The sequence below is a fragment of the Chaetura pelagica genome, unplaced genomic scaffold (genome assembly GCF_000747805.2).
Source record: "Chaetura pelagica isolate M959 unplaced genomic scaffold, ChaPel_1.0 scaffold39, whole genome shotgun sequence".
NCBI lineage: Eukaryota > Metazoa > Chordata > Aves > Apodiformes > Apodidae > Chaetura > Chaetura pelagica.
In genome coordinates, this window is record NW_009954614.1 from 614045 (window position 1) to 630962 (window position 16918).

At 35.8% G+C, this 16918-nt stretch overlaps 1 protein-coding gene across 1 annotated transcript in view; it reads right to left on the bottom strand.

Moving 5' to 3' along the window:
- Window positions 1–16918, bottom strand: part of DCAF6 (DDB1 and CUL4 associated factor 6) — an 89677-nt gene that overhangs the window by 31292 nt on the left and 41467 nt on the right. Inside the window, exons 9-13 of the mRNA XM_010005501.1 lie at window positions 16064–16157; window positions 14171–14290; window positions 13682–13927; window positions 8289–8456; window positions 4008–4067 (exon numbers count right to left, since the gene is read on the bottom strand). Of these exons, the coding sequence (XP_010003803.1) occupies window positions 4008–4067; window positions 8289–8456; window positions 13682–13927; window positions 14171–14290; window positions 16064–16157 (688 nt within the window). The remainder of the gene's footprint in view (window positions 1–4007; window positions 4068–8288; window positions 8457–13681; window positions 13928–14170; window positions 14291–16063; window positions 16158–16918) is intronic.

The window sequence follows — 16918 nt, forward strand, 5'->3', positions numbered from 1 at the left end:
TCAAAAATCTGGAAGAATTGCTGTAGACTTATCCAAAGAGGGCACTGACTGAGAAATTATTTTTACAAATTTCTTGGAGACAGATAGTTTTAAAACCATATTGTGTAATAGTTGTGGTTTGGGTTTTTATAAATCTACAATAACATGAGCTACAATTTGGATTGGGTCAGTTTCTTCTTTAAACTAGCTTTAGGAAATTAAATAGACATCAATAAGAACAAGAAACTTTTTAGAAGACAGATAAGACAAGAATCTGATAATAAACTGCACAGAATGAATTGTGTAGCTCACTGTTTTATATTAAACTTACACTGCTAATGAAAGCTGAATGGGAGCCTCTGTGAAGAAATCTAATAAGCTTTGCCTAGTACATAATCAAATACTCTTGTAGAGAAGGTACATAAAATCCAAAAGTCATGAACTTTTTGTTTTCAAGAAGAACAGTGTGATTGCGAAGGACTGATTACACAGAATTGTCATGGTTGGAAGGACCTCTGAGATCACTGAGTCCAACTATCAACACCTTACTAAACTCTATTCCAAATTACTCAAAAATACCTTGAAACTTTACTTAGCTTTTACATTCTACTTTAAAGGCACTATCAACAACTTATAGTCTTATCTTGTAAGCAACCCTGTCCCAGAAGAGACACTCCCATGAAATGGTCAATTGTCCAGGTGCTTACAGGCAAAAGATAAAATTTCATTGATAACCATATTTTTAAAAACCACAAACCCAACAACTAAAAGTGATATGCTTCATACACATTTTTTCTCTTAGAAAATGAGCCTGTGCAAGTATACCTTCACAAAGTTGAGGGGTCTTAACTATGAAGTGCTAAGTGCGTAAAGACAGGTTTACAAATTGCATTACCTAGTTAAACTAAAATGCTGCCCTATTCACTAGTCTACTGGCAAGACCACAAGAAAAGGATACATGATTTCTCATGCACAACTTCCAAAATAATTCCTACCTAGTACTACTCATTATGGTTTCATGAGGAAATCAGCTATGGAAATTCTGAAGGTAAAGTTATATTCTGGGTGAAAACCAAAGAGTTACTTGAAGGGAGAAAAGCTAATTGAAAGAGGAGAAAGTAAGTGGCATATTCCAGAAAGCAGGAATTCCATGGGAAGGCTTAACACCTGTAAGTTCATCATAAGCAGCTGAACTTGGAGGGAAGGGTGGAGATTCCCTTATCTAGTGAGGAATACTGACTGAACAACGCTACACTGATACCATTCAGTGTAAGGCACAATGGTGTCTAAGAGAAGACTGAAAATTAAATAATTATTTGGACCAGCCTAATGTATAACCCAAGGCACACAGCTTCTTTGCCCAGATCACCCCTATATTAATTACATTCAGTACTGCACTTTACCCAAGGAGGCAGTACAGACCGCTCTGTGCCTCACAGTGAAGCACACGTCTGAAATTCGAGATTGTACCTGCAGAGCTCATTGTAGATCTGCAAAGCTCTACATGCATACATACTGATGTTCAACCAGTTCCTCTGACTGGCAGGCAGAGCTAATTACCTGGGAGACAACACATGCCAATATAGTTTCAAGGACTTCCACTACTGGCTTTGAGCAATTAACTCTGCTACAGCTGACATCAACTGGCTTGTTCTGAACCAGCTCTGGTATCTATAAAGTGGCACTGAACACTCTGGTATGGACATCACCACAAGGACATAAACCCTCACACTAGCTTGCAAATATGTAGAAATCTCAGTCATCACTCTGGATTCTGTGTATGCAGGAGGGAGCATTAAGATGGTACGGGATGCATACACACATTCACACTTCAAAGCTGCTCAGCTAGCTCTCTAGCTTCCGGTTCTCTCTTTAATCACAGCAATTCAGACAGTACTTTACAGTCACAACATTGCTTTTACACCACCACAAATTTAACAGCTACCCTACATTATTACAATCGCAGTAAAAAAATAAAATAAAATCCAGGGTAGATCACTGTAATCCACTTGAAACCATCTGGCACAGAGGAGAATGACTTAACTTCTGCTGGACTGTCAAAATAATGGCATTTTAAATGTGTATGTTTGTAGTAAGTATCAAAAAACCTTTAAACCCAGAAACAGTCTTAAAACATAAATGCCAACAAAAGAGACTACTCCAATACAAAATAGCTGAATTATTACCAAATTAAGAAAAAATGAGAATAAGAAAGAAAAAGTATTTCTGTATAAAAATAACTGGTATTATCTCCTTCATTAGCTTAGTTTACTTTTTTTGAGATTTCTGTTGAAACATGAAATTAAACTCAGGCAGTTCAACTTCAAAAATCCAACTGAATCTCAGCAGATTAGTCTTTCTGGCTACCATTTGGGCAGCAGGTTTCCTAATAAACTATCTCCTTTTCCAAATTCCTAGTTTTCCAAACAAGAAGTAACATTCTGTGTCTCTCTAGGTGATCCTTACCATCACAACAGAAAAACTGCCTTAAAACAGCACAAGAAATGGTGTAACAATAAATTCTGGATAAACAAATATATTTTGGGGTGGGTTTTTTGTATATTAAGAAACCTGAAGTGCTTTTATGAGAGGAAAACTCTTCACATTAGTCCAAGTAATTTCTTAACACAGGGAAAAACTATTAGGAAAAGCTCCCAAAATTCTGTTATAACCACGGGTCCATTACAGCTATGCAATTAACAATAGTCATACACAAAATAGTTTTTAAGGCAATTGATCCTGCTTGAGGAGGAATCTGATACAGATTTGGGAACTGATTTCTGGGAGCAAAACACCCAGTTTTATCTTTGTTAGATGGGCTTAATTCACAACTTCACTAAACAGCTTAGCAGTTTTCCAATATTATTGCAGTTGTAAGAAGCTCAGAAAATATACAAAGACTTCCTATGTTGATTTCAGTTCATTTTACTCATCAAATAAGGCTTTAAGTTCACAACAGAAAGCATAACTTGGCCACTAATAATAAGCCAGTTTTCCAGTTAAACCTGACTATTGGCATAGACTACTGAATAACTAGCAAATTTACAAATAAAGATTTACTGTTATTTCATCACAAAATATAATTCCACAAAATGAATGTATCTGTCAATATAAGATACAGTTTTATTTTTCCCCCAATATTCTGGCATCCTAAAATAATCCACAATCTCAACAATTGCCAAACAAACTATTTTTCAGAAATGGGATTTCAAAATGGCATTCTAGTTTAGAATGTGAAACAAGATGAAACAGCCAGCTCTTTTGCAAAACTGGAGTTGTTAAGTCTCTACAAAGGCCTTGATATGGAAGTAAGCATAATGGAGTGTGTACAGAAATCTATTTTTACATTATCATCTATTGCTCATTAATTATTCAGGCATAAATATTCACTTCAGATGACATTGGTTCAGCTGGAATAGGGCCACCTATGGCCCACTTCACTGCTCACAGTTTGAAGACTGATGAATAATGGGCACAGAGAAGCTCACAAGCATTTGTTCTACCACCAGAAAAACACTAGCACTTGTTTAGCGCATGTGGGTTAATGGGTTACAGGGGTAACCTGAGTGCAACAGACGCTCTTGAGTTACTCAAAATGTGCAAGTATAACACATCTGCACATTTCTCTTGCATAAGATAAATTAACATGGCGTTATATATAAAAGTTACTTCAATCTTGATATTTGTACTTTGATCCAAGATGAACCATTCAGAAACAGACTGCTTAGAGAACTGACTTTACTTTGCATTTAAAAATATATTCTAGATGGCTGTAGAGTACATAAGACATTTACTGTACCTATATTGAACACATTAAGAATTGAGCATAGGATGGCTTTTGAAAACAACAATTAACCGTACTCTGTTACTCGTATTGAGAATTAAATAATTAATGACTTTCCAGCAGATCTGCTTACAGAATTCTACTTCACATAGATAGAACAGCATTTTTTAGACTGTTTATCCTCATGAAAGGAAGCATTGCAATCAACTATGGCTGGGTATAGTGCATTTCCTGTCACACGCACCCTGTTGCTCATCAAGTGACATGGATCCAAGCTGTTTGTTAACCACAGAAGAAGGAGAATCTGAAACAAAAACGAGATTTCAACTTAAAACATAAGCAGCAGAGAACTGCATAGCAATGTCACGATCATATGTTAGTTTAAAATAAAAAATAAAAAGCAGCAGCATAAGGAAGCTTTGGGTTTGTTTGATAAGCAGCCAGCCATATTGCGATTTCTAGGCATGACAGAAGCAAAGCCAGTTGTTTCCAATCATTATGTATTTCTTTAGGTAGTCACAGAACAGCCAGCAGCTTGCTGACACATCAATATTAAAAATGCCTGTCCATTACCAAAGGTTTTACTGTGTTCTTCAAATTTCTAAAACATCAGTAAAAACACTGAAGAGTCATGACTCCTAAAGCCTTTGCTCCAGCTAACAAATGACACTGGTATTTCAAACCATCTGCTAAATGCAAATTTCAGAATGCTTATACTTCAAAATAAAATACTGAATGGCATACCAGTATCTTCAATATTTATACCTACAAACATAAAATGTAAAAGATGAGACTGTTTACAGATAACAGCATACAGACTGTTTTTAAAATCCTAAGGCAGCAAAATATGTCCCACTCAGGGCAGTTTGATAGTTCTGCACTCTCAGATGCTATACCTCTGTAGCATCCAGTGACTGAGAACATCTTCATGAGTTTATCACAGTACCACACCAGTCAGGCTTATAAAAATCATCATCTAATCACAGAAGGAAAAAAGCAGCAACAAACAAAACAAAAAACAACTAGACACTACCAGCTAATAACTATCACCAGCACTGCATTCACAGGGCAGCAAACACAACAGATGCAATGTTCAATATCTACTGTGAGTCTGTTTTCCCTGTCACCTCTGAAGACTAGCTCCTACTTCTGTATTATCTTAGGATGAGCTGATGTACATAAATTAGTGCAGTATTTCAAAGATACTGGCTAGGCTACCATTTCTTGGTTCTATTTGTTAATCTTCTGTTATAAACAGATTCATGCTAACTTAAAAGGATTTAATATCTTGTATTATAAACTGATTCATAGTCTGCCAACATCACAGCTGCTAAAGGAATTTTAACACAAAGATAAATCCTACACAAGAAAAGGAATGAAACAATACTCTCACTCCTACAGGAAGCTCAGTTCCAGGTTTGGGCCAGAACCACAAGCGTAACCCATTTTGCAGTACAGCCATAAAAACTGCTCAACTGATAAAGTTATTTTAAATATATATCCTCAAACGATATTTTATTCTCAGCCACTGGGGCAAGAATCACAATCTGTTCCTTCGTTACACTGATACCTAGCACAGGGGAGGGGAGAAGGGCCTGGGGGGCTATTTTGTCTTCACCCTTGTTTAGCCATGCCCATGCCTTGCACCAAACACTACGAAGACAGACTACAGAATTTATAAACTAGATTTGGATGGGATGTAGTTCTTGTTACAATAACATATTTCACTTTCCAAAAAATGAAGTGTGTTTTACATATAACTCATAATTTAAAGGAGAAGTATTTACAGCGGAGTTTTCTTTGATGGAGTAGTAATCCGCTTCTTAGAATGTAAATCAGAGCAAAAAGCTGGTGCAAAGATGCACCGTCCCAAAAAATTGTCTCCTTTATTCTAGCTGACTCAGCACAGGAATCAGTGTACCTCTTGTCAGGGCAAGCTGGCTTGATCACTGTCTCACAGTTATGAAGCCAAAGACTGGGATTAATTTGCATCAAAAGGCCTACAGGGAGGGGAGGTCTAGGACAGCAAGCTGAGAAGCCTAAAGACAGAGGCCAGCGGTTCTCAGTCACGCTCTGTTTTTGCACTCCAATTCTTTCTATAAGCTTACATGTCTTTTTCAAAAGGCATATCATGCTGCCAAACATTTTACTTGGCTGGAAAAGCTATTCTCATCAGATCTTTTATTCAGATCATGATTAACAGAAGAAATATGACTAAACTAATGTATTTTAATGATAAACCTAAGAAATTACGCTTCCTGCCCTTATCAGCACTTCTAAATTTTCTTAAGACCTCACATTATACAACAATAAGTAAGAAGTAGGTATGTTTTACCCTTTGCATAACTGAATCACAGTTGGCAGAAATGAAAAATTTTCAAGGTAGCAGACCATGCCAGGCTTAAATCTCCTACGTTTCACTGTTATTTTGATACTTTCTTACAACTTTGTGAATCCATTTCACTTGTAATACGAGAACTTTTAAGCAAGAATCCTAAATATTCCAATTGCTATAGTTAAGAGCTCAGTTTATGGCAATTTTTAACTCACTTTGGTTTTTTTTGTTGTTTTTTTTTACTTTTTCAAGTTTCTAGAAGCCACAGATCACCAGAACCCCTTGAAGTGGCACCACAGTCTGGAACCCCACACTTCAGGTAGGTTAATAAAAAGGACCATGAAACCAGCCTAGAGAAGTTCAGGTAAATGCCTCTTTTTTTAATATATGGCTTTGTTTTGTAAAATATTCTGAAAAAGTTATTTAAAAATTTCTGATAAAGCTTTTGAAAAAAGTATTACCAAAACTGTGCCATATAGTTAAAAAAACAAACAAAAATCCAAACTCTTACCTGAGCCTTCACAGGCTGGGTCTACATCCCAATGCAGTTCACCACTGGTTGTAATGTCACCAGTACATTCTAAACTGGACCACCACTTAAAGAGGGAACTGGAGATTTCATAAATTTGGGGAACCTCAAACAGAAAATAGAAGATAATTTTAAAGTCAGTTATATGCTGAAGCATCTTCCTATACTTTGGGCAATCAGCACCTGACTTCAAAATATTAGTATGCCACCTGAATTGCTTCAATTAAAAAAAACTTCCTCCTTTTATCACTGCAACACCAGCTCCAGTGTGAGTGAGGCCTGAAGCACTGAGACCTGTTTTTGAAGTCCTACAGATGGTACATATAGTGAATCTACTTTTCAAAACAATTACTAAGCAAAATGGTTAAATTAGCAAATTCACTATCATCACACAAAAAACGAGGTAAATAGTTTAACACTAGTCTCCTCCAAGGCTATGTGTTCTGTGGCTCCTTGATAATCCCCAATAAAAAAAAGTTTTCTTAAAATTCAAAGCATGTGGGAACTCCAAACTCCAAGGGACAACAATGGAGGATTCAAATTAACTACATCTCTGATTCTCAGTCAAAGCAATTACTCAGCTTAAAGCTTAAAATTTGTATCAGTATGGATCCTACAGTATGCTGACCCACAAGCAAGTGGGAGTAAATAATTACTCCAGTTCTCCAGAATTTATTTGGTTTCTAAATACGTTGAAAACTAACTGTAGTTTTTTCTATCATAGAAAGTTATTCAAAACACAGTAACTGCACACTGTAACTACAATACTAGCCCCTGTTTTATCAAATTGTTCTGTAAGGCTCCAGGGAAAGAAACAGATTGAACTGCCTGATGCCCTCCTTATAAGTAATGTAGCCACACCTCAACTGTCACAGAATTTATCAATAGAAGAAACATTCCTAGACATTACTTCTCAACACAAAATATGCTGATTTTTCACATAGGATGCAGGTCACTTATTTTTACATGCTGCCATGACAAAATCTGCTTCAAATTTATGCTTCAGGGTTTACCTCATCATTGATATGCATGCTTCTACCTTAATGTTCTCAAACATGTCTCTTTTTTGAATATCTTCAAGGCTTTCTTGTAATAATTTTTAATATCAATAGGAAAAAGGGTGTAGTAACATGAAAAATCACTTTGTTCAAAAAAGGAAAGCATATTTGGAGACTTAGGCTTGTTGCAAGTATTTTCACTATACTTACTGTAAAACATAGCATTTAAGAGTGCCAAAATTCTAGTTTACTGAATTGTCACCCTGATTGATAACATATGCTAAACCAAAGCCAAGTCTTAAATTTTACTATCAGACACAATTAAAACCAAAATGTGATTTCAAGTGTGTAAGTACCTTACTCCATTCAGAACACAGTAATTTCAACTCGACTACTCTAATAAACATAAGCACACACCTGATTCCATGCACCTAGGAAACTACCTATATAGTATCATTTGGCTATATAATCACAACATGTTAGATAAATGAAAACTGTCAATATTACTCTTTAACCATGTGATGATAAACACCACCACATGCAAGTTAAGACAAGCAGCAAATGCATTAACTGCCTTGTTCTGGAAGAGAAGCATCTCAGCCAACAACAGCAGCACAAACTATAACTACGTTAGCTGCTAAAGAAACCTTGACAAATGACAACCTGATGCCTGAGGGTCCTGTGAGGAGCCCTTAGAGGAGGACTGATCAGAGGAGGACGACTGTGGCGCTGACCCCTCAGCTAGCTCTCGCTGTCTCTGTTGTTCTGCCTTCTTAAGCCTCAGCCGCTGAAGACCCCTACGGATTATAGCTAACTCAGGTCCCACAAACTCTGACAAACAGGGAGGGGGAAAAAAAAAAAATTGTAAAAGAAGCAAGCACAATATACAGAACACGGAGTGAGGGTAGGGACTGACCAAAGAGAGAAGCAACAGATACTAAGTGTAATTACAGTTTAAAAAAAAAAATGTAAGTAATTTACTAACATCCAGAAGTTATAAAATATTTTTCTCTTCCTAAATGCATGAATCACAGCACTTAAAAATTCAAGATTCATGTAACACAAAACATCCCCCTCCCCATCTCTAACACTTAGACCATTTAACAAAGAATTAGTTAATGAAAACAGATTCTGACTGATTGAAAACAAAGCAAACAACATAAGTATGCATTTTCATGTTCCTAACACATATCACAAATGAGAATATTTGTGGTGTAGATTTATGCAACTGTGTTCTACAGGTAAATTTTCTAAATGAATGTGATAGCTTCCTGATGTGGAAAAATAAATTAAATTAGTACAATTTTGATCAAAACAAACCTGTGAAAAAAGTAAACTGGGACTATGTAAATAGGTGGCAGAACAGTGTCTAATGAAAAAACACACTTTACTATGAGCGCATTTTTTATATCAGACATCCCCAGTGCGTGAGCTTTCAAAGTCTGAAAACACTGCTAAGTGGTCCTACAGAGAAAGTAATTTATTGGATCATAAACAATTCTTAGTATCATTCTCTTAACCAACTCTCCGTTCAGTTACATTTTTAGAGACTTAACCATTTTATTAATGTTTCCTTTATTCATTTGTTAGTTTACCATTTTGGCATGTACCAGTCTACTGCTTGATTAACAGCATTTTTTGCAGACTGCTATAAAACTAGGTGTCCAAGTAAATTATTTTTCTATGTTCTTTGCAGATTTCCTTCACTTCTACAAGTGCTCGACAGCAAGCACTTCTCTTTATACAACACAGGTTGTATCTTTATTAGTAACAGTTGAAACATTGACCAAAACCACTGCTCAAGTACTCTCATCTGTAACATAGTAGGGTAGACAAGTTAATTCAGACTCAAATATTCACATTAAAAGCTCTAGCTAGTTTTGCTATAAACTGGTAGACTAGACCAGTATTAGTATCTAGGGCACTATGGAGTATTTTGTAGATATGAGAAAATCTACCAAAAAAAAAGAATCAGTACTATGAAATGTTAAAAGACCAGAGAGCATTACTTTGGCATATAACCTTTCATTCAAGCAAAAGCTTTTCAAATATTCTGTAACCCTTATTTACTTAGTGAAGAAAAAAAAACAAAACAAAACGTTTCATAAAAAGAAACAAACCCAAAGACAGAATCTAATAATTCAAAACTTAGTGGTAGGCACCAATCAATACCGAACAGTCATGAGCTGTAATGTCCTCAGTACAGTACCACTTCTGGGAAATACACCCTGCCAGTTTATGGTTGATGAGGCATACAGGAAGGAAAAATATATACTCCCTAAAATGAATGTGGCATTGAAGAGATTTGCTATGAATAGTTTTCCTGTGCCATGAACATTTATGGAAATTAGAACTCCAACGAGTCTAGAAATGCTTTTAAGGAAATTTCAATTATGTCTGGAATTGCAGTTTTTGGTACTTGCTGCTGATTCAGTCCTACTCAGTCCAGAGACTGTTAAAATTTAAGATGCAACAAAAACTACAATCCAAAATGTAAAAAGGTAACTACAATCTTGAATATGTTCAGTGACAACACCTTTTAACATTCATTTCAGAATCTCTATGCAGATGTTTATTTTGCTAGCAAATGGAGTGAGGAAATAGAAATGGAAAGAAAAACATAGCTATTGCCACTTTCCCATTCAACATTTAAAAGCAGGTACCTTATATCAGAACACATATTAAGATTTGTCCTAATTAGTTAATTGCTCCCATGTCCTCTCTCCCAATGGTACCAATGTGTATCTTGAATATTATTAGTGGGGAAAAAAGCATTATTGTATTTTACAGTTTATTGCATCTGACTATTATTCGTGGTTCAAAACTACAGCATCTTAAAACTAATATAAAAAAATAATTCATGGTTTCCACTGAATGGGCCAAGCAGGGCAAGAAAATAAGTGCGTTATTTTTTTTTCCTTAGGGAAGCATGAGAATCTCCAGCAATTGCTTCATCTTGTCATAAATAAAAAAAATATATACATTCAAAATTACTGACAAGCACAGGCTACTGAGATTTTGCATTGATCTTATTATTTGCAACATACTTAAATCTTCCAATGGATTCTTCTACAACATACATTCTGATAAAAACTTATCTTAAGTGCACCAGCACGGAGCTATTTTTGTACTAAGTCTACACTGAACATGTACTGGTTTAAAACAATAAGAAATGGAGTATATAATGCAGATGTAAAGCTCAAACACTCATAGCATGAAATATTTTCTGGGAGACCATACCAACAATATATTTGGCTTATAATCCATATGCAAAGGTATTGCTGTTTCAAATACAGGATTACCACCAGGTGCCTGTGTTCATTACAGAAATCTGTAGAAATTATTTATGAAAAGCTGTTTATAAGCCTGTTCCACTCTATAGTTTGAACTCATGCTTCAATGCCAAAGCAGTCATTACCCAAAACCATATTCTTAATTTGCTAACTTTTTGCCACAATATCCACATTTGTATCTACCACCACTTTGGGCAAAATGATTGCTGAAAATCATTTGCTTTCCTTCTTCCATTTTCCAAAATGCTTTCCCAGTCATACATCTACAACACACCTCTATCTGGTCTTCCCACTCAACCCCACTGTATGTAAACTACTACTCCCATTGTCACTTCCCCTGTCCTGTCACCCCAAAAAGCAGCCGGTTTTATTCACCTCTAAATGCAGATAAACACATTCAGGGAATCCTGTCCTTGACACAGAGCAGTGTTTTCACATTGCTAGACTAGAAACTGAGTAAATCAAGTCTCATAACTAGGCACCCTCATGGGTTACATACGCATACAAACATTGTAAAATGGAAATACACATTAAAGCCTGCTCATTCATAAAATCACTGCTACTCCCCTGCCACAACCTACTCCCCCTGCCCAGCCACTTCCCTCTCCCTGCACTAGCCCATGTTACCCAAAGACTTGTTTTACAGTAACTTAAGTGTTTCAAAGCACTGCTTTTTTAAGACAAGATGCTTACTAGGTATGTGAATGGATACTATTACTAAGTATACCCCTGCAGGAGTCCTGTAGATAATTTAAAGATGATACGTGGCCCTAACACTAAAGTCCGCATACAGCGATAAGGAACAAAAGATACAGTTTTGTTTGTGTGTTCCTGTGTGTTTGGAGTTTTGGGGGTGGGTGATGAGGACTTCTGTTTTTGGAAAAATCAGCAATCTGACACCCTGCTTAGGTGTTGTCAAAGAATCTATCAAACATTATACAGTAAATTAGAAAGTACCCACTGTCAACAAAACAACCACTGCTAGCCCTTTCAAAATGAATATTATAGAGTCTTAAGTCTGAAGTAACACTGGGAAAGAGGAAATGCTTTTAAAGAAAAGCTGGATTAGAAAATAACATCAGCTTTATGCTAGCAGAATAAACTTTTACTTAGAAATTCAGATTGAGAAAAAAAGAGGAAAATGCTATTTCTACTCAGCATACATTCTTTAAAATCCAGGATAGAAAAATGTATCATAATTCCAGAAATACTGTCTAGTGCATTATCATTATGCAACCCATGAAGTTTCAATAGCATAGCTTGAAGCGATTATTTTTCCCATGGGACATACTCTCCTGGCCACTGTAAGCTCCAGAATATACCATGTACCTTAAAAAACAAAAAAGACAAATATCAAAACGAACCCTTGGTAACGGTATGCGTGTTCTTTGGTGGCAGCTAAATTGGGTTACACTGAATTAGAAGAGACATCTTCATCAATTTGTGTGTGTGTAATGTTAAAAGCTTGAGACTGAAGCAAGCTGACACCAATACTAATATAAATCATAGGCGACTAAAAGCCTCTGCTACTAAATACATTTTCTAGCACTCAGTTATTCTAGATATAGTATCTGGACTGCGTGTACTGTCACACTTCTGCTCACTACTTATTTCCTCTAAATAAGCATCAAAATAGTTGCAAGGTTTGAAAGGGAGAGGATTATATATTTATTTCAACTCATGTCTTTAGCTTCCCTGACTTTCAGATACCAGAAACCTAATAATTTCTCACCTGTCCCCAAGATTTTGGCTGCAGCAGCCACAGTACTCTGAATGGCACACTCTGCCCTGGGAAATCCTCATCCCAAACAATCCCAGACACCCATTTTAGGGCATGAAGAGCCCTAAGCCATCTTTTACAATGACAAAGACTGATTTTTTACAACAGAATTGGTACAAGACAAAAGGTGATTTTATACAGGAAACATGCAGTTTCAACAAAGTCTGAACCCATAGGTGTTTTGAATCACATCAGCCTTTCCACAACACTGTGAGGCCAAGCATTTAACTTCAAAGAAAAGTAAAAAATAAAATCACATGCAAGTATTTAATTCTAAAGGCTGTGGCATCGTTTCCTGCATAGGGATGGAAAAGGCCAAGTCAAAGCATAGGGTGCTCTTTTACTGCCTCAACAAGTTTATGACATTGACAATGGAAAATACTTTCTTTTGGCAAAGTAAGAATGTTTGTCTGTATTAAATACAGATTAGTTTCTTCAAGATATACAAGCTTAGAAATCAGTATGTAGTATAATTTATGAATCAATAATGGAATATCATGCAAGGTGAGCCCTGTCTATCCAGACACTTTTGAGAAGCAAACTGACTCTGAAATGTTGAGGATGTAGATTCCAACTGAAGGAGACATTTTCTACTTACTTTAATTATAACATGCATAGCTTCTGCTATTCATTGCACTGATGCTGCTACAGCCAAACCACAGTGGAAGAAGGCCTGATGTTACTTATATTCCATGAAAAGAACAGTAAGTTTAGAAAAAACAAGCAATACTTATTTTATTTCTACTTCAAAAGACAATACTAGTTACCCCTTCGAGATTCCTTCTTCAAATAAATGTATACAATTGATAGGTTTACTCTCTTTAAACCAGAACTACATTCACTAACTATAAAATAACTAATCTCACTAAGGATGTGCAATAAAGAAAAGAAACTGAGATCAATTACCCAAAACATCCTAAAATAGAATTGCTTTTTATTGAAAGAATTTTTCATAAACAATGACAAGATGGATTTCTTCTCACCAGATGGATGGAGCACTGGCTGAGACGAGGCCCCCAAAGACGGCCTTTGTTCACTATCAGGAGAGGACAACAGTGAAGTTGATGGGGGACTTTCTGTTGAAGATGATGTTGAAGGAGCTTGGGCTGACATTGTAGAAGAGGAAGATGACGGAAGTTGTTCAGAACCATCTACCTCCATTGCAGTTTCGGATTCTGCACTGGGTGGCATGTTACTAGTAGCAGGAGCATCTGTCCTATTAGTCCCACCTTTGATTAAAAAAAAAAAAAAAAAAAAAAAAGAATAGCAAGAAAAACAAGAGCCCAAAGGTAAATTTACTTTGTCCCTAAAGACCCTTTGGCATTACCATTCATATGGCAAACATGTGTGCTTAGTTTTTCAGAATGCACTAAAAAGGTTTTAGTAGACATCTCAGAAAGGCTATATTCAAGGCCTGTGCATCCAGCATAAACAGACTTTATCATTATTATTCTTGAAAAGAAAGAAATCACCTCTGGACCGTGATCTTCCTCGTCCTCGATTGCTTTGTGCAACTTCACTAGCTTCTTCAAACCATCTTGACAGCATGTCTGACATCCTTTGCATTAGAGAGACATTAGGACTTTGCTCTCCTGTAAAATAAACAATTTGACATTGTCATCTACAAGTTTACAAAAGTGCTCATTTTTTCCTCCCATTTCTTGTCCCATAAAAACCCCTGTACTCTAAAGCCACACAACTCGTACTCCCCTTAACCACCTCCTTTTTTCCGTACAACAGTCCAGCAAGAATTGCCAGCTTGAACACAGCACCACTTAAAACCCAACATTTTTTCCTCCTTTTCTTTTTTACAATTACCTGGAGCTTTTGCACACACAGCATTGTGAAATTTATGTTATTTAGTTTTAAATGCTGATCAGATAAGTTAAGAAAGACTGTATTTTTTTTGTTTTTCTAGCTAATTATAAAATAACTAATCTTAGCATTAAACAATGAAAGAGCAAAAGCACTAGCATAAAACTAACAGATGATGTTTTTAACACTTCTAAAAAGCTTTCTTCATTTTCACATCTTGGATAAAGCATCAGGATTGCAAAGAGTCTCAAGCAGCAAAATCTTCAATATACTTTCTTTCAACATAACTCCAAAGACTTTCTTCTCATTTTACTTCTGGTTTTATTACATGTGAAACAAAATCTGTTTCAAGAGAGGAGGCAGGAAAATTCAGTTTGTAAACAGCTGAAAAACATTTGAATCTTTAAGTGTTTTTGTATTCTGTGAAAATTATTTTTCTTTTTTTACACAACATCATCTTACAATAGAAGACCATTCCACTGGACTGGACCATTCCATTCATACTGAATTAAGAGGTTTTGCTGGACCCTCAGCCACTTTGAAAGTTGCTTGAACACCACATACTTTTAGAAAATCTTTATAATTGAAGACCTTAAGAAACAGCGTAACTGTGAAGTAGTTATGTAACAAAATATATATGTGAAAAATATTTTAATACCCTGCATACAAAAGGTAACATATAAGGAAATATTCTGGAGCAAACTTGGGGAGAACATGTACAATGACAATGTGTCTCTCAAAGATCAGTGCTGCAACACATGCAGATGTTATAAAAGCTGAAAGAATAATCAAGTACCTGGAGCTATTGATTATCTTTCAGGACTGCATATCAGCTTCACTGCTAGGATATAGTTTCAATGTATCATAACTAAACCTTGCTTTTAGATTATCTGCTTGAGTTTAAAAGACATTGTTGGGAATGGAGAAAGTAAGGGGAACACACCAACCCACCCCCCCCAGTCTGACTCCAATGCCCTTGTCTATCTTCATTTCTGCGTTACAGGTCTCTGATCATTTGCTGGGATCCCTTATTCCCCTTCTGTACTCCAGGGAGTACTCTCCAGAGAGAGGACCTCTGACATCAGAAGCTTAAAATACAAAAAATAGAATGCAACAACTGAAGAAAACAGACAAAAGGTGGAAAATTACAGGCAGATGGAACAATAAATATTTAACAGAAAAATAAGTCACAGGTCACCACATGCCTGGTAGTGCAATATAGTTATTCTCTATCAGTCACTACACTGTTTTATCAAGAATGCACAGTAAAGATACTGCAGTTTCATTCTTAGAAAAAAATCTAGCCAATGTCTATACTGAAGGAGTCTTCTGGAGGGGTTTTTCAGGGTTTTTAGCTCCCCAGCAGATTTTATTTTATTTTTTGGGAAATAACATCTAAAAGGGTACTGAAGGTATTTATAATCGGAGATTTTTTTAACCAAACTAAACAAAACCAACAACAACAAAAAAAAAACCAAAAAAAAAAAGAAAACACAAAACAAAGACAACACCACCCACCCACTCCCTGCTCCCAACTACAAACATTTTACCATCTCTTTCTCGTTCACTCTCAGGTCTTGCTCTTGGTCCAGTATCTGACCAATCCCCTCTCAGCCGCAAACGTTTCACAGGAGGTTGCCGTAACTACAGAAGAAAAAACCAAAATAAAATGAGAAGAGAAAAGCATTACAGAGCTATTTATGTTGGAGAGTACAGAATTCTAAGTTTAAATATAAATGCAGTATCTCCATTTTCGGAAGTTACACAAATTTGTATCTGTCACAAAAAGCATGGAATGTCAGCCACATGTTCAGATCAACTCTGAGTAACATGTATCAATAGAATGCCACTGTTTCAACTACATAGAAATTCAAGTCTAAATCAATGACTCTCAGAACTGATGCAGCTTTTATTTTATTTTATTTTAGTAACTATTATGCTAATTGAGGTTTTCCATACTGAACAACAATAATGAAGGTTTTCCAGAATTCAGTTCTGGAAATTTTGCAGAACTCAATTATGCTAAAAAAATTCACCTTTTTGTGTTAAAAACTATACATACCAGTTTCAACTTAATGAAATACGATTTGCAATGAAGCAAAAGGAAAAAAACAATCAGACATTAACGAAACAAAAATTTTATTAAAATAAACTTCAATTTTTTAACCTGTGTGTTTTTCAAACAGTTAAAATATGGGGTTTTTTTTTGCAGCAGGCAGTACAGAACAAGTACTATATAGGGTAATGTTGATTTCAGTGACTTGAAAAGAAAAAGCTCCTCCTTTGAACATTCAGAAAGGCAGTTCAGAGTTTGAAATTAAGTGTACTGGCTAGATATTTATGGATTAAAAGAAGAAAAATGAATAGTTGTGCCGACAATTTTAAATTAAATTAAAAAAACCCTG